Below are 24,804 nucleotides of genomic sequence, written 5' to 3' on the forward strand. Positions count from 1 at the left end.
TACCTGGAACCTGTTTTTAAAGTATTTAATCCCCTTCGTCCATGTCCTCTATTCCTTCCTGATAATTTAGAAAAGGTCACAGGTATCTGGGGAAAATCCCATCCATACTGAGATACAACTAGTTTTGTGGAAGAAAAACTATGCTTGACATTGAGGCAGTTATGTCTCCTGCTGCTTAGTTTATCTCTACTCATGAGGACAGTCTTAAGTCTTTATTCTGCTGAGGTCATTATTCTTGAAAGTGCATGCATGCAGGGTTAAAGTGGTTTATATAGTTTTCAGGTGTCATTGATGTATTAAGTGACAACACAGTGGGGTTTTTCCTCACGTGTTTTTATTTGTGTGACTTTTTTAGTTGAGGGACCTATCAGCACGGACAGCTCTGGTCAGGAAAGGACGAGAAAGGGAACTGGTGTGCGCTGAATAACTGGTGGGCCAGACAGTATGGGGTGTCTCACTCTGATCCTCAGTCTCCATCACACAGGTAGAAGCAGGCTTGCCGGGTGACACACTGTGGAGGATTCGGTGGTGGAGCAGCTCAAAGGCAGGTCCGGGCTCAGTGCCCGGCCTCAGGAAGCACATACTCAGGAAGGATGATCTACCTCCTGACCCTCCCCACGTGGCCCACCTGCCAGCTCCTCCCAAACCTGACCTGCCTGATGCGGTTCTTCACAGGCCCCCCAACGCCTTTCTCCAGGGCTAAACCAAGCAGGAGAGTTTGCTGCTAACGTCATTCATGTCTTCAATATGTAGATACACGCACACAAAGACTTCCGCTTGTCATCTATCCAGTTTTCTTTTCTAAGCTGGCCATTTGTCACTGGAACCCAGCGGAGTGTAATGTTTACTCCAGCCCAGAGGGAAAAGCTGTCGAGAAGCAAAAGCAGAAAGGAACCCCCTGCCCACGCGCGGCTTAAAGCCTGTGACGCGGTTCCGCGGCCCCGCGGGGGGCACCTCTCCCTGCTCCACCTCCTCGTCCGTGCGATGGGGACAGGCTGCGGCGCCGGCGTCCCGCTTTTAACCGTTTGTCCGCGGCGTCTGGTCCCCTGGAAGACGCCCCTTTGCTGGCGCCCGGAAACGCCGGTGGCAGCCAGGACCGCGCTCCCGGGCTTTGCGGGCGGCTCCAGGCAGCCGCTGGGCTCAGCGCCCCGGGCCCCGGCCGCAGCGGCGCCCTCCCCAGGCCGGGCCAGGCCTTCCCGACGCCCCACGCCCGCAGCCCCGGGGAAGCGGCTCAAACCCTAAGGCCCGCCTCTCCCCGCAGGCCGCCGGCCCCGGGCCCGACCCGCCGGCGGCTGGGCTCCCGCCCTCCTCCCCCTCCCACCCCCCCCCCCGGACCCCCCTCCGCCCTCACCCCCTGCCTCTTCCGGAAAGCGCCGGTGCCCAGCCTCGCCCGCACCCGCGCCCGCCCCCTCCCCGGACCCCGCGCCCCGGCGCCGATCGCGGCAGGTGCGGGCCGCGCGGGCAGCGGGGCTCGGGAGGAGGGCGCTGGGTCCCGGAGCACCGCCGGCTGCAGGGCCGCCCGAGCCGGGCCGGGGCGGGGCCTCCTCCGCTCGGACCCGGAAAGCGGAAGCCGCCGCCGCACCGGCCGGAGCCACGGCCCCGCCCGCCGCTGAGTCACCGCCGCTCCCGGCGCCGGCCCGGCCCGGCCCCCGTCCTCCCCCGGGGCTCGGCCGCTCCGGGACCCTCCGGCGGGAGGACGCGGGCGGTGCTCCCGGAGCCGCGGGCGGAGCTCCCGGAGCCGCGGGCGGAGCTCCCGGAGGCTGTGCTCCCGGAGCCGCGGGCGGAGCTCCCGGAGGCTGTGCTCCCGGAGCCGCGGGCGGTGCTCCCGGAGCCGCGGACGGAGCTCCCGGAGCCGCGGGCGGAGCTCCGGGAGGCTGTGCTCCCGGAGGCTGTGCTCCCGGAGCCGCGGGCGGTGCGCCCGGCGCGGGCGGAAGCGGCCTCCGGTCTCCATGGTAACGGCCCGGCGTCGCCGCCTCCGGGGGAAGATGCGGCCCGCGGGGCCCGCCGCGCCCCCCGCCGCCTGGCCCGGCCCGGCCCACTGAGGACGGTCCCGCCGCCCGGCCCCTGCGGGCACCGGTGAGGGGCCCCGGGGAGGGGGCACCGGGCACCGGGGAGCGGGCACCGGGGAGGGGGCACCGGACACCGGGGAGCGGGCACCGGGGAGGGGCACCGGACACCGGGGAGCGGGCACCGGGCACCGGGGAGGGGGCACCGGGGGGGTGGGCACCGGGGAGGGGGCACGGGCACCGGGGAGGGGGCACCGGGGAGGAGGCACGGGGGGGGGCGGGCACCGGACACCGGGGAGCGGGCACCGGGCACCGGGGAGGGGGCACCGGGGAGGGGGCACGGGCACCGGGGGCTGCGGTTTGTTTAAACGTTTCCTGCAGGCAGCCCGGGGCCGAGGCTCCCAGAGGCGGAGCGAGCAGTGAGCACCCGCCCGGGATGGGGATGGGGATGGGGATGGGGATGGGGATGATGGGGATGGGGATGATGGAGATGGGGACGGGGATAATAGGGATGGGGATGATGGGGATGATGGGGATGATGGGGATGGGGATGATGGGGATGATGGGGATGAGGATGGGGATGATGGAGATGGGGATGGGGATGATGGGGATGAGGATGGGGATGATGGAGATGGGGATGGGGATGATGGGGATGAGGATGGGGATAATAGGGATGGGGAGGGGGATGGGGAGGGGGAGGGGAAAGGGAATGGGGGATGGGGACGGGGTCCCGCTCCGCTGGCCTCACCGCTTCCTCCGTCTCAGGGCCGCCCGTCCCAGCGGAGCCCATGGCCTCCAGCGAGCGGGATGCCATCTCCTGGTACCAGAGGAAGGTACGGCCGGGTGTGCTTCCTGCCCCCCAACCCGCCGTCCTCCCCCCCCCTCTCCGCCCCGTCCTCCCCGCATCCGCCCCGTCCTCCCCGCATCCGCCCCGTCCTCCCCGCATCCCCCTCCGCAGGCCGGGACCAGACAGCTATTGGCTCCGGGTCTCCCAACCGGTTCCCAGTCACCCCGCTCCGGGCTCATCCATCACTCCCAGAGACGAAACTGTTATCCGCACGCCATCAGCAATATTTTTAAAACATTAATCCTCGCCTGAGGATGCTTTTCCCCATTGTGTACAGAGAATGTGTTTATTGATTTCAAGGAGAGGATAGGAGAGAGAGAGATTGAAGCATCAGTGATGAGAGAGAATCACTGATCGGCTGCCTCCTGCACGCCCCCTGCTGGGCATCCAGCATGCAACCCAGGCCTGTGCCCCAGCCCCGCGGTCAAACTGGGACCTCCTGGTTCAGGGTGGACTCTCAACCACTGAGCCACACCAGCCAGGCTCCATTGTTGTTGTTCTTTTGTTTTTGTTTTTAAGAGAGAGAATATAAGGGAATGCGGAGATAGAAATAAACACCCGAGAGAGAGAGAGAGAGAGAGAGAGAGAGAGAGAGAGAGAGAGAGAGAGAGAGAGATCCAGAGATGAACTGGTTGCCTCCACATGTGCCTCCTGAACTGAGGTAGGTGCCCCTGATTGGAAATGAACCGGAGACCCTTCAGCCCACGCTGTAATCACTGGCCCACACCGGCAAGCGTGGTTACTGCCAACTAGTTATTTTTCTTTCTTTCTTTCTTTTTGATTAAGGTATCCCGTATGTGTCCCCCTCACTCATACCCTCACCCCCCGATGCACTGCCAGCTGTCTCACTGAGCTGTCTGTCCCTTTCATTCCGCTCTAGTTTTCCTGAAGACACGGGGCCATTCTCCAGGTGTCACACATAATAAATAATTTACTAAAAGCCGGAGCAGCGCCGGCGTTCCCCGCCTCTCATGTTGGCACGTAACAGTGTATGACTGTGAGGCTTGCCTCGTTTAAAGAGCCTGCTCTCCCGTTTCAGATTGGAGCGTACGACCAGCAGATATGGGAAAAGTCCATCGAGCAGACTCAGATTAAGGTACGGCGGTCTCTGGGGCCCTGGCTTTGCTTTCCTGTGCGAGTTGTGCTTCCTTTAACAGTCTGCCCTGGGCCATCGGTGTGGCCCTCTCTCCCCTCTGAAGTCTGTTCGGCAAGCGGGATGGGAACGACAGTTGGTTTTTGGCCTCAGTCTGGGGGCGAAGAGGGGGGAAGGGAAGGAAGCGGTTGGTCTGTGATGAGTCAGAAAACAAATGTCCATGTGAAATGGGGCGATGGCTCTCACTCCGCCCGCTGTGCTTTGGGCCCGTATCGGCCGGCTATGGACGGATGTTCAGCGTTTTCCAGAGAAGCTGAGAATGTGTTTTTTATATGAAATATCCGGACTTTCTAGAACCGTGGTCGGCAAACTGCGGCTCACGAGCCACTGTGGCTCTCCGGCCCCTTGCGGGTCTGTGTTGAAGAAGTGGCGTTAGAAGAAGTTTAAGTTTAAAAAATGTGGCTCTCCAGAGAAATGTCAACCATTGTGAAACTGTTGACATTTGGCTCTGTGGACTGATGAGTTTGCCGACCACTGTTCTAGAACATGCCCCCTCCCTCGTCTCCCCTCCCCTCTTTTTCCCTTCCCTCCCGCTCCTCTTTCACGTTCTCTTCCCCTTCGAGCCAAACAAGATCCACCTGTGGCCAGAATCGCTTTCCGATTACTGGCTTTGAGGAAACTTTTCTCCGGTGCTGTAGGCACTGAGCAGATTCCCGGGGTTGTTTCATGCTTCCTAAGCCACCAGAACTGCCGTGGGGCTCAGAGTGGCAGCTCATTAATTCATAACAGGGGCGGGGGCAGGACGCACGCTACCAGCCAAAGCCAGGCTGTGGGGTCCGCGGGGCTGGCGCTGGGGGGAGGGTACAGATGGGGGCATGGCTGTCTCTGGTGATGGACGGACGTTTAACCAGCGCTCCGAGGTGCCTTCTTGTGAAGGCCCATCAGCCAGAAGGTTGTTTGAACCACATGGTGCGTGGCCAACTCCACAATGTTGTCCCGTCCTCGACTGTTTTACATTAATGGGAGACGGGGTGAGGATAAGGTGACCAGATTTTAACATTGCTAAAGCGGGACACCATTGACGGTGTGTGTGTGTGTGTGTGTATGTGTGTATTCTTGATTAAAAATTTGGTCTATATGGAGCAACAAATTTTCATAGAATGCAAAAATAGTATTGTATTATATTTTTTTAAAAATTTTGACATAACTACAATTTACAAATATAATTTAAAAAATTATATATAGTATTTTATTCTTTGGCATATTTCTCATTTGAGTGAATTTTTTTTTTTAGTAGATTGCTGTCGTTGTTTAAAAGGCCATGAAATTTTTCACAAGAATTGGTTAAATTATATTTCACACACAAAATGGCCTTCAAAGTCTCAACACTTAATTGTGATTTTTCTGATGTCCACACTCTACCATTTAGAAAAAACGCATTCAGTCGCAGCGTTAGTTCCTGGTAAGGACAGCGCGTACTCCACAATTCTAACAACTGATCAGCAATTTGAACTTTGATAGGCAGTTCTCGACGATTATTTGTTATTATTAAAGTTTAACAGTATAAAATTAACAAAAATAATATGAAACTCATATCCCCCGCGGCCGCCGAAAGCGGTACATTCCCTTCCCGTCCTCCCGCCGCTCCCCAGCGTGTCCTGCGTTCTTTCCGAACATCGGGACTTTTTTAAACGCCGCGGGATGCGGGACAAATTGTTAAAGCGGGACGTCTGGCCGCCTTAAAGCAGATGTACGTGGTGATAGGTGGGTCCCCAATGTCCCTCAAGAAGATGGCATGTGGTCATGTGACTCGCGGCCCTTCCTGTGGGAGGAGACTCCCCCGCAGAGGTGAGGCCGGGAGAGGGATGGGAGCCCGTCCCTCCTCTGGTCTCTCCTGGTCACCGAGGAGCCGGAGGGCTCGGGCTGTGGCTCCGTCCTCACACCGATCCACATTTCCCACCACCAGAACTTCTGGATTCTACTTCTGATCGCTTTTGAGATCAGACCTCCCGCAGTCCATGCCTCTGACGGCCTGGTCCGGCCGCCTCCGCCGGGCCCCGCGGCCTCGGGGCGCTCCCCGCTCCCCGGTGCGGGCGTCTGAGCAGCGGGACCAGCAGCCGCGGGCCGGGACCCGGAGCCACGGCCTGGCCGCCCGCCGGCCGGTCCAGGTAAAACTCGGCGGCTCTGCTCTGGTGCCCGGAGTGGCCTTTCCAGCCTCAGTTCCCTCCGCCTCCGCTTCCCCTCGCCCTGTCCTCACTGAAGGGGCTTGTGTGATCCTGTTAATGCTTCCACACACAGCTGACTGTTTTCCCGTCTTAAAAACTGTTCTCTGCCTTCCCAGTGTCCCTTCCATAGACTCCATTCTCAGCCTGATGGCAATCTTCCCTTCTTGACATTCCTTTCGCTTGCGTCACGCTCCGTCGTCTTCCTTAGGCTCCTCCTGATTCCCCCGCTGGCCGCACACGCCCGTGTCCATCCTGGCGAATTCCTGTCCGTCCTCCGGGTCTCAGGCTGATCCTTCCCTTTGCAGACCCTCCTCGGACTTTTTATTTATTTATTAATTTTTTTAAATTGTTGTCATTCTTATGTTCACTGTTTTGTTTTTTTAAAATATATTTTATTGATTTTTTTACAGAGAGGAAGGCAGAGAGATAGAGAGCTAGAAACATCAATGAGAGAGAGAGAGACATCGATCAGCCGCCTCCTGCACACCCTTTACTGGGGATGTGCCCGCAACCAAGGTACATGCCTTTGACCGGAATCGAACCTGGGACCCTTCAGTCCCCAGGCCGACGCTCTATCCACTGAGCCACACCGGTTTCGGCCCCTCCTCGGACTTTTAAACCCGAGTTAGAACGTGCTCTGGAGTCTGGCCTGCCGTGTCACGGCTCCTGCTCATCGTGTGCCCTCCGTCCGCGGTGACTTCCTCTCTGTGCTGCTCTCGAGCAGTTTGGTCCTTTGATGGGAAGTTCAGACACAGAGGTCGAGATGTGTGGCAGGCTTTACTGAGCTTTTATTCCCCGTTAAAGAGAGTCCATTAGGGCAGTCACTCCCCCCTCCCCCTATGCTTTTGTCCCTCTGCTTAAAAGCAGGAACTACGTCGGTCAAATGTTGCAGTTGTGTTGGGGGTATTAACTTATAAATGAAAGGCTAGCTCTAGCTGGTTTGGCTCAGTGGATAGAGCGTCTGCTTGTGGACTGAAAGGTCCTGGGTTTGATTCTGGTCCAGGGCACATGCTGGGGTTGTGGGCTTGGATATTTGTTGATTGAATGAATGAATGAATGTGTTTCTGTTGCTAAGGGAGCGTTCCATAGTTTGGTATTTATCGCTGGTTAATGCTAATGTTCATTGTATGACAGAGGTGGAAAGCCCAGAAAGGACCATTTCCTTTAAGGAGCCTGAGGACTAAGCATCTCCAGTGAGAGGGAGTCGATACAGAGAAAAAGAACACACATTTACCTTTTGCATTTAAAAGGGCTTCTTTTCTTTACTCCTGCTTCTGTTCCGTCCTAGGGCTTCAAAAACAAACCAAAAAAGATGGGTCACATAAAGGCAGACCTGATCGACGTGGACTTAATCCGAGGTGAGTTCTGAATTGGGCTGGTTTCTCGCGTGTATTATTCTCTCACTGGAGCCCGATGCACAAAGATTCGTGCAAGAATGGCCTTCCTTCCCTGGCTGCCCGCTCCGCCTTCACTCCTGACCGCAGTGCCTTTCTGCCTTTGCCTGGCCCAGAGCCACGTCCTGCCTTCCCATGATGCCCAGAGGCCCTGAGCGGCTGGGGCAGCGTGTTACGCCCGTGTCATCGCCATGGTGACGACGCAGGCCTCCCGCCCTGCCCCCGGCCACTTGGCGCCTGTGGATGCCAATTAATCCGACATCTTTGGGTTAATTTGCATACTCACTCCTGATTGGCTGGTGGGTGTCGCGCAGGTACGGTCAGTTTGCATCTTTCTCTTTTATTAGTGTAGATACGGTGCTAAAGGTTACTTTTATTTATTTATTTATTTTTTAAAATATATTTTATTGATTTTGTACAGAGAGAAAGGGAGAGAGATAGAGAGTTAGAAACATCGATGAGAGAGAGTCATCGATCAGCTGCCTCTTGCACACCCCCTACTGGGGATGTGCCCGCAACCAAGGTATATGCCCTTGACCGGAATCGAACCCGGGTCCCTTCAGTCCCCAAGCCGACGCTCTATCCATTGAGCCAAACCGGTCTCGGCTAAAGGTTACTTTTAGCTATCGTCTCTATGTGATAATGCACTTGAATTTCCCAAAGTAATCTTCTTACCTCACCATTCGGGCATTAGCGTTGCCCCCACTTTAAGTTCTGTGTGGCCACACAAATTACACGGTTTTCCACACGAGTCAAGAGGGAGCGGTGAGCTGATAAGACAAACATGCAGCCTGTATAGCATTCGGGTGAGGCTGACTCATTTTGAGCTTGTGTCCTCATGACTGAGGCAGGAGGCCGTTATATCTGAGGCATGAGTTATTACGCCAGGGGGTTCTTTTTGCCAGGCTCCGTGCTGATTTTCTCAGGTGCTCGTGTTTGCTCGCACCCGTTCATGACAGAGCGTTACAAGTGGGCGTCCCTGCACAGCGTATGCAGACGTCTGATGTCTTGTTTTATTTCACATCTAAAGGCTCGACGTTTGCCAAAGCCAAGCCGGAGATCCCGTGGACGTCGCTGACGCGCAAGGGGCTGGTGCGCGTGGTGTTCTTCCCGCTGTTCAGCAGTTGGTGGATCCAGGTGACGTCCCCGAAGATCTTCCTGTGGCTGCTGCTGCTCTACCTCATGCAAGGTGACGGGGCTGGCTAGGCCGGGCCTTTCCTTCCGCCGCCTTCGCTGTCCGACGGCACTGGCCTCCCGCGCTCACACTGACCCTTGCACCCGGTGGCTGGGAGTGGAGAGAAATGCAGGGACCCAGGGACATACTGCGCCCGGGTGCATCTTAAAATTATTTGCTCAGCCGAGACCGGTGTGGCTCAGTGGATAGAGCGTCGGCCTGCGGACTGAAAGGTCCCGGGTTCGATTCCGGTCAAGGGCATGTACCTTGGTTGCGGGCACATCCCCAGTAGGGGGTGTGCAGGAGGCAGCTGATCGATGTTTCTCTCTCATCGATGCTTCTAGCTCTCTATCCCTCTCCCTTCCTCTCTGTAAAAAAAAAAAAAAAAAAATCAATAAAATATATTAAAAAAAAATTATTTGCTCAGACAGAGCCGACACCATAGTCTAACCCTCCTCTCTCCGCACCCGCTTCACAGCCAGGCCTCTCAGCCTCTCCTCTGCCCGGCGCTGACCGCTGGGTCCCCCCGGGGGCATCCCCAATGCTCTCCTCACCCCTCGGTGTTCTCAGGCCCCATTGCTCTGACCGTGGCGGGTGCGCCGACGGTCTCACATGCGTGTCTTCAGGTCCCTCTGCTGAACGGCAGACGCGGAGACGTAGTCGGCGCCTGGAACGCAGTCACAGGGGAACTGTTGTCTGTGTTGTAAGACCCCTGACGCTGTCCATGTTGAACCTCTCCGCAGTGCTCGCACTTGTGCTGTATGTGATGATGCCCATCGTGAACGTGAGCGAGGTCCTCGGACCGCTGTGCCTTATGCTGCTCCTGGGCACCGTGCACTGCCAGATCGTGTCCACGCAGATGGCGCGGCCGGCGGGGAGCGACGGGAGCCGGAGGCGGAGGTGAGCGGCGCCTGCACTGTGCCGGCTGTGTTCTGGGAGAGGCACCGTGGGTGCCGAAAACCTTGGATCAAAGCAATAAAACTTCTTCCCCTTTGCATATTATTTTTTGGCTAAAAAGGAAAAGAATGCTTTGCTTTTCGCCTTTCCCCCTGTTGCTTACAAAGCATTGTCATGAATTTTTAATCGCAGGCAGGGCTTTGTCATCCAGTACAGCTGCTTAAAAGGAAATAAATTCCTATACTATTTCTATATTATTCCGTATTAAAATATATCAGATAATGACTTTGAAAAAGCATTCTTCTGCAGAATTCAGTCTTAACCAAAATCTGGTGGAAATTCACTATGAACAAGGAACTTAATGCAATTGGGTTACTGCTACCAAACATATTTCACCTTGTCTTATTGTCTCAATACGCACAATAAGAGTGCTCTAAACCTCTGATGAAGATTGATTGTGCTTTTCTCCACGCTGACTGCATGTCGTGATTGGCTGGGGGCTCTGTGCGGCTCTGAGATCGAAAGGTCTCTGAGGCACATGCGCTGTTATTTTCCTCAGAGTACCTGCAGGTTTTTGTTCCCCTAAGCAGGTACCAAATAAGATTATTTCCACTTAGTGTAATGAATTTCAACCTATTTATTATTTTTTAGTATTATCTTCTTCTTCTGTTTTTGAGTATTATTTTTGAAGTATTTTCCCCCCCAAAAGAAGACTCCTCGAGAATTCAGGTCGGTTGCGGGGGGAGCGGACGCTGTGCTGTTTCTCGGGGTATCTATAGGACGCGTCCTCTAACTCCGAGGAGAGCAGTGCTAAGTGACCAGTGTGTTATTCTGGGCTCTCGGGCCAGACGTGCCACATGGGTAGTCTCCAGCATCCGAGTCCACAGGCATCGTGCCTTCTAGGGGTGCCCGGGAGGGCTGTGTCCCACAGGTGAGAGCTGTTCTGCAGTGTTTTGCTTTTTTAATATATATTTTATTGGTTTTCTACAGAGAGGAAGGGAGAGGCACAGAGAGCTAGAAACATCGATAAGAGAGAAACATCCATCAGCTGCCTCCTGTGCACCCCCCACTGGGGATGTGCCCACAACCAAGGCACATGCCCTTGATGGAATCGAACCCGGGATCCTTCAGTCCGAGGGCCGACACTCCATCCACTGAGCCACACCGGTCAGGGCTCCTGCAGTGTCTGCATAGCAGTCCTGCTTCTCTAAAGATCGGGCAGGATGATAGCACAGGCCTTTGTCTGGGGCCTCTCTGACGCCCGAAATATCGCTGCTAACCGATTCTCATTATAGAAACTCGTTCTCCTTCATTTCAGGGGGCAGCGTGAGCATCGTTTTTCTGGAGGGGCTGTTCGGGCAGAAACAGAGAAGGTCTTGACTAATCTGAGGTGTTGGAATGTTTGTGTGTTTTTTTATAGAAAATTACGAAAAACTGTGAATGGTGAGGGGAGCCGAGAAAATGGAAATCCCTCCTCTGACCAAGCCAGGGGGGTGGAGCCCGTGGCGCCCGGACCGCCCGCCCGCGGCCTTTGGGGGACTCTCTTCGGCAGCAGGTGAGACGCCCTCACGCTGGGACGCCCACGTGGCGCCGGCTCCACACGCGTGTCTGGTGGCGCGGGCTCCGAGGGCCCCCTGTGGGCACATGACCGTCCGTGTGGTTTCCGAGGCTCTGGCATGACTTCACCGCCTCTCCCCTCCCCTGCAAGCCGGTGACCCGCCATACACGTTCCCTCCTGCTGGGCCTCTGCTGACGGCCACACCGCACGGTCACGGACACACAGCCGTGCCCAACGGGCACCTGTCTTAAGCCAAGCGCAGCATCCGCAGGAGAGAAGGATCTGGAAAAGAGGAGGTGGTTCCCGCGTCTGAGCTGCCGCCGCCTGGGGGCGGGGGGGCTGCGGACGGAGGGGAGGGGTCCAGCATCCTCCCTCCGGAGCCCGCGGCTGGTCCTCACGCGTAGGGCTCAGAGCGAGGCTGGCTGGCTGCACAGCTGGGAGGGGGTGTGATTACTGTCTTTCTCCCCGTCGTCCCCGAGCCAGAAGTCCAAACATGAGGACGTCGGAATTTTCTAGCTTTTCAGAGTCAAGTCCCGAATTTACCGGGTTGCATGGACGATGCTCATTGCAGGATGCTCGTCAGTTATCTTTTTTCTCTTTTGAAAAAGCAGGACTAAGACAGTGAAACTGATATGTAACAAGGAGACGGAGACCAGCAGGGACCCCGGCTACCTGCATCCCATCATCAAGAAGCGGCCGGCGCGGCCGGACGCCAGGACGTGGGCGGCGGTGGAGAAAGCCCGGCTCTCGGACGGCGAGAGGGGCCGCAGGGTAAGGCCGGGGAGTGGGCCCCACATGGGAGAGGCTTCCGCTCCGGCCCCGCGGGAGGGCGGTCCGCCCATGGGCTTGTCCACTGCGCTTCGCAGCGAGCGACCGCAGAGGCCCGGGCGTGAGCCAGGCCTCCCGGCTCTGGGGGCTCTGGGCCGGGGCTGTGCCTGCACCTGCCGGGCCGGCGGGCGGGGCGGGCGGTGCCATCGCGGCTGCGGGTGGGGGCGGTCGGCGTCCAGAGGGGCAGGGCCTGTGGGGTGGGAACCCGGGCCCTAGGCTCAGGGCGAGGCGTTCTGCTCCGTGTCCGAGACGGACTGCGCTCTCTCTGGAAGACGTGTCCTCCCTCGGGGGGCGGTGACGTCTTTGAGCGGTTCCCGCAGCCGGCACCGCTCCAGGCTCTGCGCGCCACTTCCCGGCAGGTCTGGCACGGCGGATCCGAGCCCCGGGAACATGAGCCGGCCTGAGCTGGCCGGGCCGGGGTCAGGCTCCTCCCCGCCCCAGCCTCCTGACTTGGGCCGTTCAGTGTCAAGTTCAGTTCCAAGTTGAGTGTCAAGTTCAGCACTGTTCTGGGCGCGGCCCAGCGCTGCGGGGCTGCTGGGTGGCAGTGCCTGGCACCGGGCGTGTGCCCGCGGGCCGAGCTGGGAATGCTGTCCGCAGGGGGCCGGCCGGCGTGGGGGCTGCTGGGTGGCGGTGCCTGGCACCGGGCGTGTGCCCGCGGGCCGAGCTGGGACGCTGTCCGCAGGGGGCCGGCCGGGGTGGGGGCTGCTGGGTGGCGGTGCCTGGCACCGGGTCCTGGCTTTGCCGGGCGTGTGCCCGCGGGCCGAGCTGGGACGCTGTCCGCAGGGGGCTGGCCGGGGTGGGGGCTGCTGGGTGGCGGTGCCTGGCACCGGGTCCTGGCTCTGCCGGGCGTGTGCCCGCGGGCCGAGCTGGGACGCTGTCCGCAGGGGGCCGGCCGGCGTGGGGGCTGCTGGGTGGCAGCGATGACTGGCACCGGGTCCTGGCTCTGCCGGGCGTGTGCCCGCGGGCCGAGCTGGGAACGCTGTCCGCAGGGGGCCGGCCGGCGTGGGGGCTGCTGGGTGGCAGTGCCTGGCACCGGGCGTGTGCCCGCGGGCCGAGCTGGGACGCTGTCCGCAGGGGGCCGGCCGGGGTGGGGGCTGCTGGGTGGCAGTGCCTGGCACCGGGCGTGTGCCCGCGGGCCGAGCTGGGACGCTGTCCGCAGGGGGCCGGCCGGCGTGGGGGCTGCTGGGTGGCGGTGCCTGGCACCGGGCGTGTGCCCGCGGGCCGAGCTGGGACGCTGTCCGCAGGGGGCCGGCCTGCGCGCGGGGAGCGTGGGGCGCGGGTCGGAGGAGCCGTCCAGCGAGGAGGACGCGGAGGCGCGGACGCAGATGATGCTGCTGCGGCGCAGCGTGGAGGGCGCCTCCAGCGACAACGGCTGCGAGCGGGACCGGCGGGCGCTGCTCCCGCGGCGCCTCAGCTCGCAGGTACGCCCGTCCGCACGGGGGCGGGAGCCCGGCCAGCGCACGGCCGCGCGGCCTGACTCCCCTCCTTCCCGCCGGCCCGGCAGGTGACGAAGACCACCACCAAGTGGTGCCACTTCATGCGGGACTCCGACAGCCTGGTGGAGTCCGAGCTCGAGTCCACCGCCTTCAGCCAGGTGACGGCCGCGGCCGGGCGTGTCCGCGGGCGGCTGTCCCAGAGCCGCGTCTGTGCCTCCTGCCCTCCCGCCCCCACCCGTCCGCCCACAGCTTCTCACCCGCCCCCACCCGTCCGCCCACCAGCTTCTCACCCGCCCCCACCCGTCCACCCACAGCTTCTCACCCGCCCCCACCCGTCCACCCACCAGCTTCTCACCCGCCCCCACCCGTCCGCCCACAGCTTCTCACCCGCCCCACCCGTCCACCCCACAGCTTCTCACCCGCCCCCACCCGTCCACCCACCAGCTTCTCACCCGCCCCACCCGTCCACCCCACAGCTTCTCACCCGCCCCCACCCGTCCGCCCACCAGCTTCTCACCCGCCCCCACCCGTCCGCCCACCAGCTTCTCACCCGCCCCCAGCCGTCCGCCCACAGCTTCTCACCCGCCCCCAGCCGTCCGCCCACAGCTTCTCACCCGCCCCCACTCGCCCACCCACCAGCTTCTCACCCGCCCCCACCCCGTCCACCCACCAGCTTCTCACCCGCCCCCACCCGTCCGCCCACAGCTTCTCACCCACCCCCACCCGTCCCCCCACCAGCTTCTCACCCAGAGAGAGTGAACTCTTCACTCTGAACGGATCTTCTTGTTTATGTTCTCACTGTTTTGTTTCCAGAGGAGATTGATGGGGCTAGGCTAGTGAGTGAGATTATGCAGGTTTCAGTGTGCGTGTCTGACATGTGATGTGTGTACGCGCGGTGGGCTCACCACCCCCGTCACATCGTCTTCCGTCGCCGTGTATTTGGCCCCTTTACCCTGGAATGACCACCCCGTTTTGATCTGATCTTATACTATCACTGGAGGCCCAGTGCACGAAATTTGTGCAACGGGGAGGGGTCTCCCTCAGCCCAGCCTGCACTCTCTCTAATCTGGGACCCTTCTAGGGATATCTGACTGCAGTCGGACATCCCTCTTACAATCAAGGACTGCTGGCTCCCAACTGCTCACCTGCCTGCCTTCTTGATGGTCCCTAACCCCATCTGCCTGCCAGCCTGATCACCCCCTAACCACTCCCCTGCCAGCCTGATAGATGTCTAACGGCTCCCCTGCCAGCCTATTTGCCCCCAACTTCCCTCCTCTGCCGGCCTGGTCACCCCTAACTGCCCTCCCCTGCTAGCCTGATTGCCCACACCTGCCCTCCCTTGCAGGCCTGGTTCCTCCCAACTGCCCTCCCCTGCTGGCCATCTTGTGTCCACATGGGGGCAGCCTCCTGGGTGTTGTTGTGAGGGTCAGTCTGCACGTTACTCTTACCAGCTAGGGCAGGTGAAGCTCAGGGAGTGAGAAGCTTGCTCAGTCTGCACCTGCCAAGGGGAGTGTGAATCGGATGAGGACGGGCTGTTGGGAAAGGCCCCCGAGGGGTGGGAGCGGGCCGGGGGCCGCCTCGCGAAGGCTGGGGCGTGCAGTGCGTGTGTCCCCGCGACCTCAGACCCCTGACGGCTCGAACGTGAGAGGCCTCGCTCTGCTTTCCCCCAGGGCTCCCGGGCGGGCGGGAGCCGCGGCTCCTGCAGCCTCCGCGGGTCGCGCAGGGACTCGGAGAGCACCCGCCACGACTCGGAGACGGAGGACATGCTGTGGGACGACCTGCTGCACGGCCCCGAGTGCCGGTCGTCCGCCACCAGCGACAGCGAGGGCCCGGCGGCCGGCCCGCAGGCGGGGCCCAGGCGCGGCCCCCGGGAGGACGTGTTCCAGCAGGTGCTCCCGCCGCGGGCGTCTGACGGGCCGCCCGGGCGGCGCGGGGCTCTCCTCGTCCCCAATCAATCGATCAATCGGAGAGACGGCCGTTTCCCCCGCAGAACCACCTGTTCTGGCTCCAGAACTCCAGCCCCGCCTCGGACCGCGTCAGCGCCATCGTCTGGGAGGGGAACGAGTGCAAGAAGGCGGACATGTCGGTGCTGGAGATCAGCGGCATCATCATGAGCAGGGTGAGCGCGCCCGCCCGGCGCCCGGCAGCCGCTCCGCAGAGCTGTCCGGCCATGGACCCAGATGCGTGTGTTTCTGAGACACAGATGCGTGTGTGTTTTTTTGTAATATATATTTTTTTGATTTTTTAGAGAAAAAGGGGAGGGATAGAGAGTTAGAAACATGGATGAGAGAGAAATATCGATCAGCTGCCTCCTGCACACCCCCCAACGGGGATGTGCCCGCAACCACGGTCCACGCCCCTTGACGGGAATCGAACCCGGGACCTCTCAGTCCGCAGGCCGGCGCTCTATCCACTGAGCCACACCGGTTCCGGCGGGACGCGTGTGTCTTTGATTCCGGAGTCCGCCTCCAGGCGGCAGCGTCTGGCTCAGGCACATTCTGCCCCCTCCTCTCTGCGCCTGGCTCCCTCAGGCCCAAAGCCAGAGTCGGGCCGGCTGGCGCTCGCCGTCCGCTTCCCTTAGCCGCCAGGCTCGGCGCTGCCCCGGCTCCCGGCGGGGCTCCCGGCTCTGACGCGGCCCCCCCCCCAGGTGAACGCGCACCCGCAGGGCCTGGGCTACCAGATGCTGGGCGCCGCGGTGACGGCCGGCCTGGCCCTCTCCCCCTTCCTGCACCGCCTGGGCCGCGCCAAGAGCCTGGAGCAGCTGGCGGCCGTGTCGGCCGAGGAGGCGCTGACGCTGTTCTGCGGGGCCCCGCCCGTGCCCCCCGCGCTCCTGCTGGCCCTCATCAGCTTCGTGGAGCGGCTGTGCCTCACCTGGATGTTCTTCTTCATGATGTGCGTGGCCGAGCGGACCTACAAGCAGGTGGGTGCGCGGGCCCTCCGCGTCCACCCGTCCGTCCGTCCGCCCGCCCGCCCGCCCGCCCGCCCGTCCCCCGTGTGTCTTCCCACAGGCTAGCGCCGGGCTCTGACCCGCGAGTGTCCCGTCCGGTGCTGGTGCTTCACTGGCTCCTGCGTCTGTCACCCTGCTGAGCCCGGGTGTGCGTGTGAGTGTGAGTGTGTGTGTGTGTGAGTGTGTGTGTGTGAGTGTGAGTGTGTGTGAGTGTGAGTGTGTGTGTGTGTGTGTGAGAGTGTGTGTGTGTGAGTGTGAGTGTGTGTGTGAGAGTGTGTGTGTGTGTGTGTGAGTGTGAGTGTGAGTGTGTGTGTGAGTGTGTGTGTGTGAGTGTGCGTGTGAGTGTGTGTGTGTGTGAGTGTGAGAGTGTGTGTGAGTGTGTGTGTGTGCGCGTGTGTGAGTGTGTGTGTGTGTGTGCGTGTGTGTGAGTGTGAGTGTGTGTGTGAGTGTGTGTGTGTGTCTGTGTGTGTGTGTCTGTGTGTGTGTCTCTGTGTGTGTGTGTGTGTCTGTGTGTGTGTGAGTGTGTGAGTGTGTGTCTGTGTGTCTCTCTGTGTGTGTGTATCTCCGTGTGTGTGTGTGTCTGTGTGTGTGTGTCTGTGTGTGTGTGTGTATCTCCGTGTGTGTGTGTGTGTGTCTGTGTGTGTGTGTCTCTGTGTGTGTGTCTGTGTTTGTGTGAGTGTGTGTGTCTGTGTGTGTCTCTCTGTGTGTGTGTGTCTCCGTGTGTGTGTGTGTGTCTGTGTGTGTGTGTGTGTCTGTGTGTGTGTGTGTGTGTCTCTGTGTGTGTGTGTCTCCGTGTGTGTGTGTGTGTGTCTGTGTGTCTCTGTGTGTGTGTGTGGGGGGGGGTACATGGCTTCGCCCGGGAGCAGGTCCTGCAGACTGCCCAGCGCTGCGTCCCCCTGTGCCTTGGCTGGCGTCACCCGGGCACACGGAGCCGTCCTCACAGCAGAGGGTTCTGGGGGGAGGGCCGAGTGGGAGTGAGATGATTTGATGGAGTCGGGGTTGAGGACTTGTTGTATCGATGGCAGAAGCCACACACAGGGTTTGAGTGGCCTGTGGTGGGAGGCGGCCGCACTCGGCAGACACTCGGTGGAGCGGGCTCGGAGGGGGTCGGAGGCCTCGGGAGAAAGGCTCCCACGCCCTGACCGCCCCTGCGCCCCCAGAGATTCCTGTTTGCGAAGCTCTTCAGCCACATCACGTCCGCCCGGAAAGCTCGCAAATACGAAATCCCTCACTTCCGGCTGAAGAAGGTGGAGAACATCAAGATCTGGCTGTCGCTGCGCTCCTTCCTGAAGGCAAGCCTCCCCCGGGGGCGGCGGGGCCGGGGGATGGAGGCCGGGCGGGCGGACGGGCGGGCGGACGGGCGGGCGGACGGGCGGGCGGACGGGCAGACGGACAGGCGGGCGGACATGCGGGCGGACAGCCGGGCGGCCGGGCGGACATGCGGGCGGACAGCCGGGCGGCCGGGCTGGGACAGGTGGGCGGGCGGACGGGCGGGCGGACATGCGGGCGGACAGGCGGGCGGGCGGACATGCGGGCAGACAGCCGGGCGGCCGGGCCGGGACAGGTGGGCGGGCGGACGGGCGGGCGGACAGGTGGGCGGACGGGCGGGCGGACGGACGGGCAGATGGACAGGTGGGCGGGCGGACGGGCGGGCGGACAGGCGGGCGGACAGCCGGGCGGCCGGGCCGGGACAGCGCGGGCTGCAGCGGGGCGGGTGTGAGGGGCCGGGCTGGGAGATCTCACCGGGTTGGGGCTGGCGGGGGCCCTCAGGCCGGGCAGGTCAGCGAGGGGCGGGAAGGAAAGGGAAGTGTGAGCCCCGGGGCGGAGGGGCCGTCCCAGCGACGCTGTCCGCTCACGCCCTGCGAGGGAGCAGCCGGTCCGTCTCAGCCACAGCGGGAGGCGCTGCAGCCCGGGGTCAGGGCGCCTCACAAACGCCCGTTCTGACGCTGATGCCGAGAGGCCAAGGAGAGGGGAAGCGAGACAAGACGCACCGGACGGACGCAGCGAAGTTCGCGCTGCAGCCGCTGGTGACCCAGCATCGGCCCTCCCCCCGCAGAGGCGCGGCCCGCAGCGCTCGGTGGACGTGGTGGTGTCCTCCGTCTTCCTCCTCACGCTGTCCATCGCCTTCATTTGCTGTGCCCAGGTGAGCTCCCCGCGCTCTGGGCGCTTCCCTCGTTAGAGAGAGAGAGAGTGTGTGTGTGTGTGTGTACATATACACATATACATACACATACACATACACATATACATATACATACACATATACATACACATATACATATACATACACATACACATATACATACACACATATACATATACATACACACACACACACACACACACACACACACACTTAAATATATGTATATTAACATGTTTTAGTCGGCTGGTTTCCAGAGAGAGAAACATGGATTTGCTGTCCCGCTCCTTTCTGTCTTTGGTTGACTCCTGTTCGCGCCCCGGCCGGCATCAGCCCGCAGTCCCTGGTGTGGGCACGATGCTCTGACCAGCTGCCGGGGCCTCAGTGCATAGGCTTCTCACGTGTCTCAGTTTCCTTTGCTCTCATGAATACTTGTTAATTTTCCTAACTGTTGTCATGAGAGTAAGGGTAATTTTGAAGTCCTTTAAGACTCCAAGTTCACTCTAATTTTAGTTGGTAATTTTTTTTTTTTTGTTTAGTTGGTAATTTTTTTAAAAAATATATATTTTATTGATTTTTTTTTACAGAGAGGAAGGGAGAGAGAGAGCCAGAAACATCGATGAGAGAGAATCATCGATCAGCTGCCTCTTGCACACCCCCTACCGGGGATGTGCCCGCAACCAAGGTACATGCCCCCGACCGGAATCGAACCTGGGACCCTTCAGTCCGCAGACCAACGCTCTACCGCTGAGCCAAACCGGTTTCGGCTAGTTGGTAATTTTTGAGTGGTGATAAAGTTACTGCACCATGATGGTGGCAGAGTCAACAAGCATCTTAGAGGGCAGTGGGATTTGCTAAGAGGAGGGGAGTGGGGAAAGGGAGGAGAGGAGGGGGGAGGGAAAAGAGGGAAGGGAGAGAGGAGGGGAGGAGAGGAAAAAGAAAAGTGAGGGGGGAGGGCTCTGGGAGAGGGCCTCTGCATGGTGACTGTCTGATTTTCAGTGCAGTTGGTCTCGGAGCCTTCCTGCTCTGTATACTTCACAGGCGAATTCAGGGCTTTGGAAAACGGTTACCACATCATTGCGAGCGGGCACACTGGTGGTTCAAGAGGCTGGGGACGTGCTGGTTTTATTTTACTCGTTATGTTTCCCCCTTTGTTACCCCCGGACCCTTGTGTCTTTCCTGCAAAGGAAAAAGGCTAGTAAACGTAGAGGAAAACATACTGACTAATTACATAGATAATATCTAAGGAGTTAAACCTCTTCTGAGTGTTAAAATATCGCTATCTGGTACACATTTCTAAACAGCTGGATAAAGGAGTAAGTGTACATTTTGAGACAAATGGAAAACTTTATTATTATTTTTTTTTTGGTCCTTTGTGCAGGTTCTCCAAGGACACAAGACGTTCCTGAGCGAGGCGTACAACTGGGAGTTCCTGATCTGGGAGACGGCTCTGCTGCTGTTCCTGCTGCGCCTGGCCTCGCTGGGCTCCGAGACCAACAAGAAGTACAGCAACGTGTCAATACTGCTCACCGAGCAGGTGTGCTGCCCTGGCGGTGGCCCAGTGGTTAGAGACGGCACAGTGAGATTCGAGCAGAGATCCGGGGTGGCATTCAGGGTCTGTTACTGTCTAGCCACATGACCTCTTCACTGTGCGATTGTCTCCTTACACAATGAGGACAGTAGCTTCCCCACCTGCTCCAGGAATTGTTACAAGAATTAAGACCTAACGGATTGAAAATACTCTGTATACTATGAAGGTTTTTTTTACTGGTGGGACTGGAGCATACTGTTAATCTCATATTCTGCACCAAGTGTTAGATTTTAGGAGGATTTGTCATTTAAGTATCCTTTGTAATAAAAGGTAATATGCAGATAGACCGAATGGTGGAACAACCGGTCGTTATGACGCACACTGACCACCAGGGGGCAGGCACTCAATGCAGGAGCTGCCCCCGGGAGGTCAGTGCGCTCCCACAGGGGGAGCACTGCTCAGCCAGAAGCCGGGCTCACGGCTGGCGAGGGCAGCGGTGGTGGCAGGGAGAGGCCCCATCTCCATCACCACAGCGCTAAAGGCTAAGCCACCAGTCAGACACCCTCCGAGGGGTCCTGGCCTGCGAGAGGGCGCAGGCCGGGCTGAGGGGACCTCCCCCCCGGGCCGAGTGCACGAATTTCGTGTGTTGGGCCTCTAGTGTTTAATAAGCTTCTTGAATTTCTTCTGCATCAGCCATGCGATACATTCAGTGTTTGGAAAATACTTGCTCTTTAGTATGTGAGTAGCTACTGAGATTGAGAAACGCTTCTTATAAACACAGAGTAGTACTCACCATGTAAAATAATCGTATGCTTATCCATAAGTTTTAAGTGAAAGCGTTTGGTACCGTTAGTTCTTCGTTTTTACTTATTTTTTTGCCTTAGGATAGGATTATAATGGAGAATTCTTTCTATAAAGAAAAAAGTAGTGAAAGTTTTCATTGTTTTGATTTTTAAGTTGCTTTAGTACTTTTTTCTTCACCAGTTTCTCTTTGACAAACATGTCTGACTAGGGATGGGGGCTGGGACCCGTGACACATGTAGAAATAGCTGCTGGAATTTCAGAACGTATTTTACTTGGAAATAGGACCCTTAAAATCTGCCAGGTGCAATGCAGTATCTGGATCTTTTTCTATGACATTTACCATAATCTCTGTTCCTTCCCTTAGATTAATTTGTATCTTAAGATGGAGAAAAAGCCAGCCAAGAAGGAACAGCTTTGTCTGGTAAACAACGTGTTAAAGCTGTCCACCAAGCTGCTGAAGGTACGTAGGGCCCTGCCACACTCTCTCGCCGTTTAGATCGAGGCTCGCTTTACTTCGCAGAGACCCGGGGAGCGGCCGAGGCCAGGCCGGTGCCAGCTCGGCAGTTCCCGCCCCTGGCTGCGCAGGAAAGCGTGCCCATCAGAGTTCCACGATGGACGTCGTCACATCTCTTAAATGACGCTTAAAAAAACCAATCGCGTGCTGCCGGAATCCACCCGACAGCGTAGCTGAGGGAGAGGGGAGCCCCGGACACTGTTTTCCTCTCCCTCCGTCTGTCCGCCCCTCTGGCCCGCACCTCCTGCTCCAGCTCCCGGAGGCCAAGGAGAGGCGCCTGAGCAGCCGCCCCGCCTGAGCCCTCACACCGGCTGGCGACCCGGCCGCGGGGAAGCCACGGGCTCACTGGTTCTGTGTTTCCGCAGGAGCTGGACACGCCCTTTCGGCTCTACGGCCTGACCATGAACCCCTTAATCTTCAACATCACCCGCGTCGTCATCCTGTCCGCCGTCTCCGGCGTTATAAGCGACCTCCTGGGATTTAACATCCGGGTGAGTAGGACTGCCGTCTGTGGCCTCCGCCTTGTCTCAGAAACTGTAATAACTATCTTTGTTCTTCACTGTGTGTGTGTGTGTGTGTGTGTGTGTGTCTGGCAGAGAAATATCTTCTTTTCTTTTTTAATCCTCACCCAAGGATATTTTTCCTTTGATTTTTAGGGGGCGTGGACGGGAGGGTGGAGAGAAACATGGATGTGAGAGAGATACATCGATTGGTTGCCTACAACATGTGCCCTGACCCCGGCCGGGGATCAGGTTGTGCTCTTGACGGGGAACTGAGCCGTGACCCTTTGGTCCGGGAGCCGATGCTCTAACCATTGAGCAAACTGCCTGGGGCAAAATAAAGAAACTTCAAGAGTAAAGAAACGGACATTTGGATTGGTGGCCCACAGGCTGCTCAGCTTGGGTTTCCTCCTTTTACAAAAGCACAGAGTCCTGTGCTCTGGAATCGCACACAATATCGAGCTGGAATCTCACGTCGGATTCACAGCCGGGGCTGAGCCAGGGTCTGCGCTGGCCGAGGGCCCTGGACGGTCAGAATGAGTGAAACCCAGAGCCAGGAACCGTGGGTGCCGTTCTCCGTCCTGGACACGTTTCGTGTTTTTTCCCTGCGGTGGCCTGCGGTTGCGGCTGCCAGTTTTATTCTTCTTTTTAAAAAATATATTTTATTGATTTTTTACAGAGAGGAAGGGAGAGGGATAGACAGAAACATTGATGAGAGAGAAACGTCCATCAGCTGCCTCCTGCACACCCCCCACTGGGGATGTGCCCGCAACCAACGCACATGCCCTTGACCGGAATCGAACCTGGGACCCTTCAGTCCGCAGACCAATGCTCTATCGTATCCACTGAGCAACACTGGTTCTGGCACCAGTTTCCTCCTTGTCAAAGGGTTCTTGGCTCTTAGTCTGTAAGTGTTCTCCTAACCCCCACCTGTTTGTCCTGCTTACTGGTGGCCTTCCTTCCTCAGCTGTGGAAAATCAAATCCTAAGCTGGCCAGGCGCCGGCCTCGCTCCCCGTGCTGGCGACAGGGCCCATCGGGAAGGAGATGCCGGAGGAACCTGCGATGCCCCCACTCGCCTGCCCGAGGCCCTGCCGGGCCGGCCTCCGGGGGCTGGAGGAGCGGGGCCTTGCCAGCAGGGCTCCGGCAGCGGACGGAAGGAGGGGGACTGTGCGGGGACAGAGGACTCTCTGAGGCAGCACGTGTCCTGCAGGTTTCCTGCCGGGACGGTCATGTTTACTGGAGACGGGCTCTGGGTTACTGCTGGGGACCCGGAGTGGGACCCAAACACACTTTATTGGAAATGTGCACATTCAGGACTTCCTATAACGTGCACAGAAGCAGAGACTCCATTTCTCCAGCAGAGATCCAGCTATTTTAGGTTGAACTCAAATAAAAGGACTTTATTGGAAAAGGTCAGTTTCTAGGCTTCTTTTTGTTGTCATTGAAGGAAAAGCTAAACTATGGGTACGTTTTTAATTCGTTTATAAATCTGGGGTTAATTTGGTAGCGGTGTCATCCTTGGTGAGCGAGCCATGCGTGTGACATGCCACGGAGAGACTTACGTGTGTGCGTCCTCATGCACGCCCAGCACACGTGGTTTCCGTGTCCATCTGAGCCGACGCCTGCCCCAGGAGAAGGGAGCAGTGATCATGGTTTTTCTGCTGTGCGGTTCCCAGCACCCAGCCCGGTTCAGGGTCCTGCGTGTTCTCAGCCAATCGGAGCCTCTGGCGACTTAGATTCTCGGCGGTACCCCATGGGCACACAGGCCATGTGCACATGGTGGAAACTCTGGCCGCCTACATGTGGTTCTTAGTCATTGAGTTACCTGTTTTTTGTTTTAAAAAATATATATTTTATTGATTTTTTTACAGAGAGGGATAGAGTTAGAAAACATGGATGAGAGAGAAACATCCATCAGCTGCCTCCTGCACACCTCCTCCTGGGGATATGCCTGCAACCAAGGTACAAGCCCTTGACCGGAATCAAACCCAGGACCCTTCAGTCCACAGGCTGACGCTCTATCCACTGAGCCACACCGGTTAGGGCTCTGGGTCTGTTTCTGATCATCAGTTTATTTGGTTCATTAGATTCCATATCTGAGTGAGATCATGTGATACTTATCTTTCTCTGGCTTATTCCACTCAGTATAATGCTCTCCAGGTCCATCTATGCTGTTGCAAATGGTGAGTTATTTCCTTTCTATTACTGTATAGCATTGCATTGTGAAAATGTACCATGGTTGTTTTTTTATCCAATCATCTGCTGATGGGCACGCAGGCGATTTCCAAGTCTTCGCTACGGAGAATTGTGCCGCTGTGAACCTGGAATCCAGCAGGCTGCTGGGTGGTGTGCTGTCTTTGTTGTCCAGCAGGTGGCGGTATGGCACACCTTTATTTCCTTACCTGCGCTGTCCGGGCTGGTAGGTTCACAGAGGAATGGCCGCACTGGGCTACGGAAGGCTGTGTGTACCCTGGGGAGGCGGCTGTCCCCTCCGGGCCTCACTCACCTTGGCTGTGGGGCATGAGCACTGTGGTGGGGGATGTTTTTCTCACCTCGGTAAATGGAACAAAGTTTTCCTAGTTGTTCAAGCCGAAGGCTCTGGGTTTATTCCCGGCTCCTCTCCTCCTCCTCCTCCTCCTCCTCCTCCTCCTCCTCCTCCTCCTCCACGTCTAACCCACCGCCTCGCCCGTCAGGTCTACCCTCAGGCTGCAGGTGAGGCCTCCACTTCCCCCTGGGCCAGCCTGCCGGCCTCCCAGCCGGTTCTCCACAGCAACAGGAGTGGACGTAAGAACACGGGAACTCCAAAGCCTTCTCCTTCCTGGCTCCCCCGTGCGGCCGCCTAGCCACGCACTGTCACGCCTGCTCCCTTCCCAGGTCTCCTCCTCTTTCCCCTCCCCCCGCTCCTC

The 24,804-nt window shown here is 58.6% G+C and overlaps 1 protein-coding gene across 3 annotated transcripts; it reads left to right on the top strand.

Moving 5' to 3' along the window:
• The first annotated feature begins 1,914 nt into the window (after positions 1-1,914).
• On the top strand, positions 1,915-23,306 carry PHTF1 (putative homeodomain transcription factor 1). 3 transcript variants are annotated; one of them, XM_045586861.1, is made up of 19 exons: positions 1,915-2,076; positions 2,772-2,839; positions 3,893-3,949; positions 7,460-7,529; positions 8,596-8,754; positions 9,483-9,639; positions 11,057-11,191; positions 11,803-11,965; positions 13,267-13,443; positions 13,527-13,616; positions 15,129-15,347; positions 15,449-15,577; positions 16,106-16,378; positions 17,566-17,697; positions 18,462-18,548; positions 19,930-20,085; positions 21,248-21,343; positions 21,763-21,888; positions 22,865-23,306. In XM_045586861.1, the coding sequence occupies exons 2-19, from the start codon at positions 2,795-2,797 to the stop codon at positions 22,883-22,885; spliced, it is 2,292 nt and encodes a 763-aa protein (XP_045442817.1). In that variant the 5' UTR covers positions 1,915-2,076; positions 2,772-2,794; the 3' UTR covers positions 22,886-23,306. The 3 variants fall into 3 exon arrangements, with proteins under 3 accessions (XP_045442817.1, XP_036308773.1, XP_045442818.1); XM_036452880.2 differs by having other exon boundaries at positions 11,806-11,965; XM_045586862.1 differs by lacking the exons at positions 1,915-2,076; positions 2,772-2,839; positions 3,893-3,949; positions 7,460-7,529 and having other exon boundaries at positions 8,600-8,702.
• Positions 23,307-24,804: the final 1,498 nt, after the last annotated feature.

The sequence above is a fragment of the Pipistrellus kuhlii genome, unplaced genomic scaffold (assembly GCF_014108245.1).
Source record: "Pipistrellus kuhlii isolate mPipKuh1 unplaced genomic scaffold, mPipKuh1.p scaffold_m20_p_24, whole genome shotgun sequence".
NCBI lineage: Eukaryota > Metazoa > Chordata > Mammalia > Chiroptera > Vespertilionidae > Pipistrellus > Pipistrellus kuhlii.

Bases quoted from the DNA above. Each gene is read 5' to 3' on its own strand.
- PHTF1 (XM_045586861.1), top strand. From the start codon at position 2,795: ATGGCCTCCAGCGAGCGGGATGCCATCTCCTGGTACCAGAGGAAG. The intron at 7,530-8,595 runs GTGAGTTCTGAA...TCACATCTAAAG, and splicing joins CGACGTGGACTTAATCCGAG to GCTCGACGTTTGCCAAAGCC. The intron at 9,640-11,056 runs GTGAGCGGCGCC...GTTTTTTTATAG, and splicing joins GACGGGAGCCGGAGGCGGAG to AAAATTACGAAAAACTGTGA.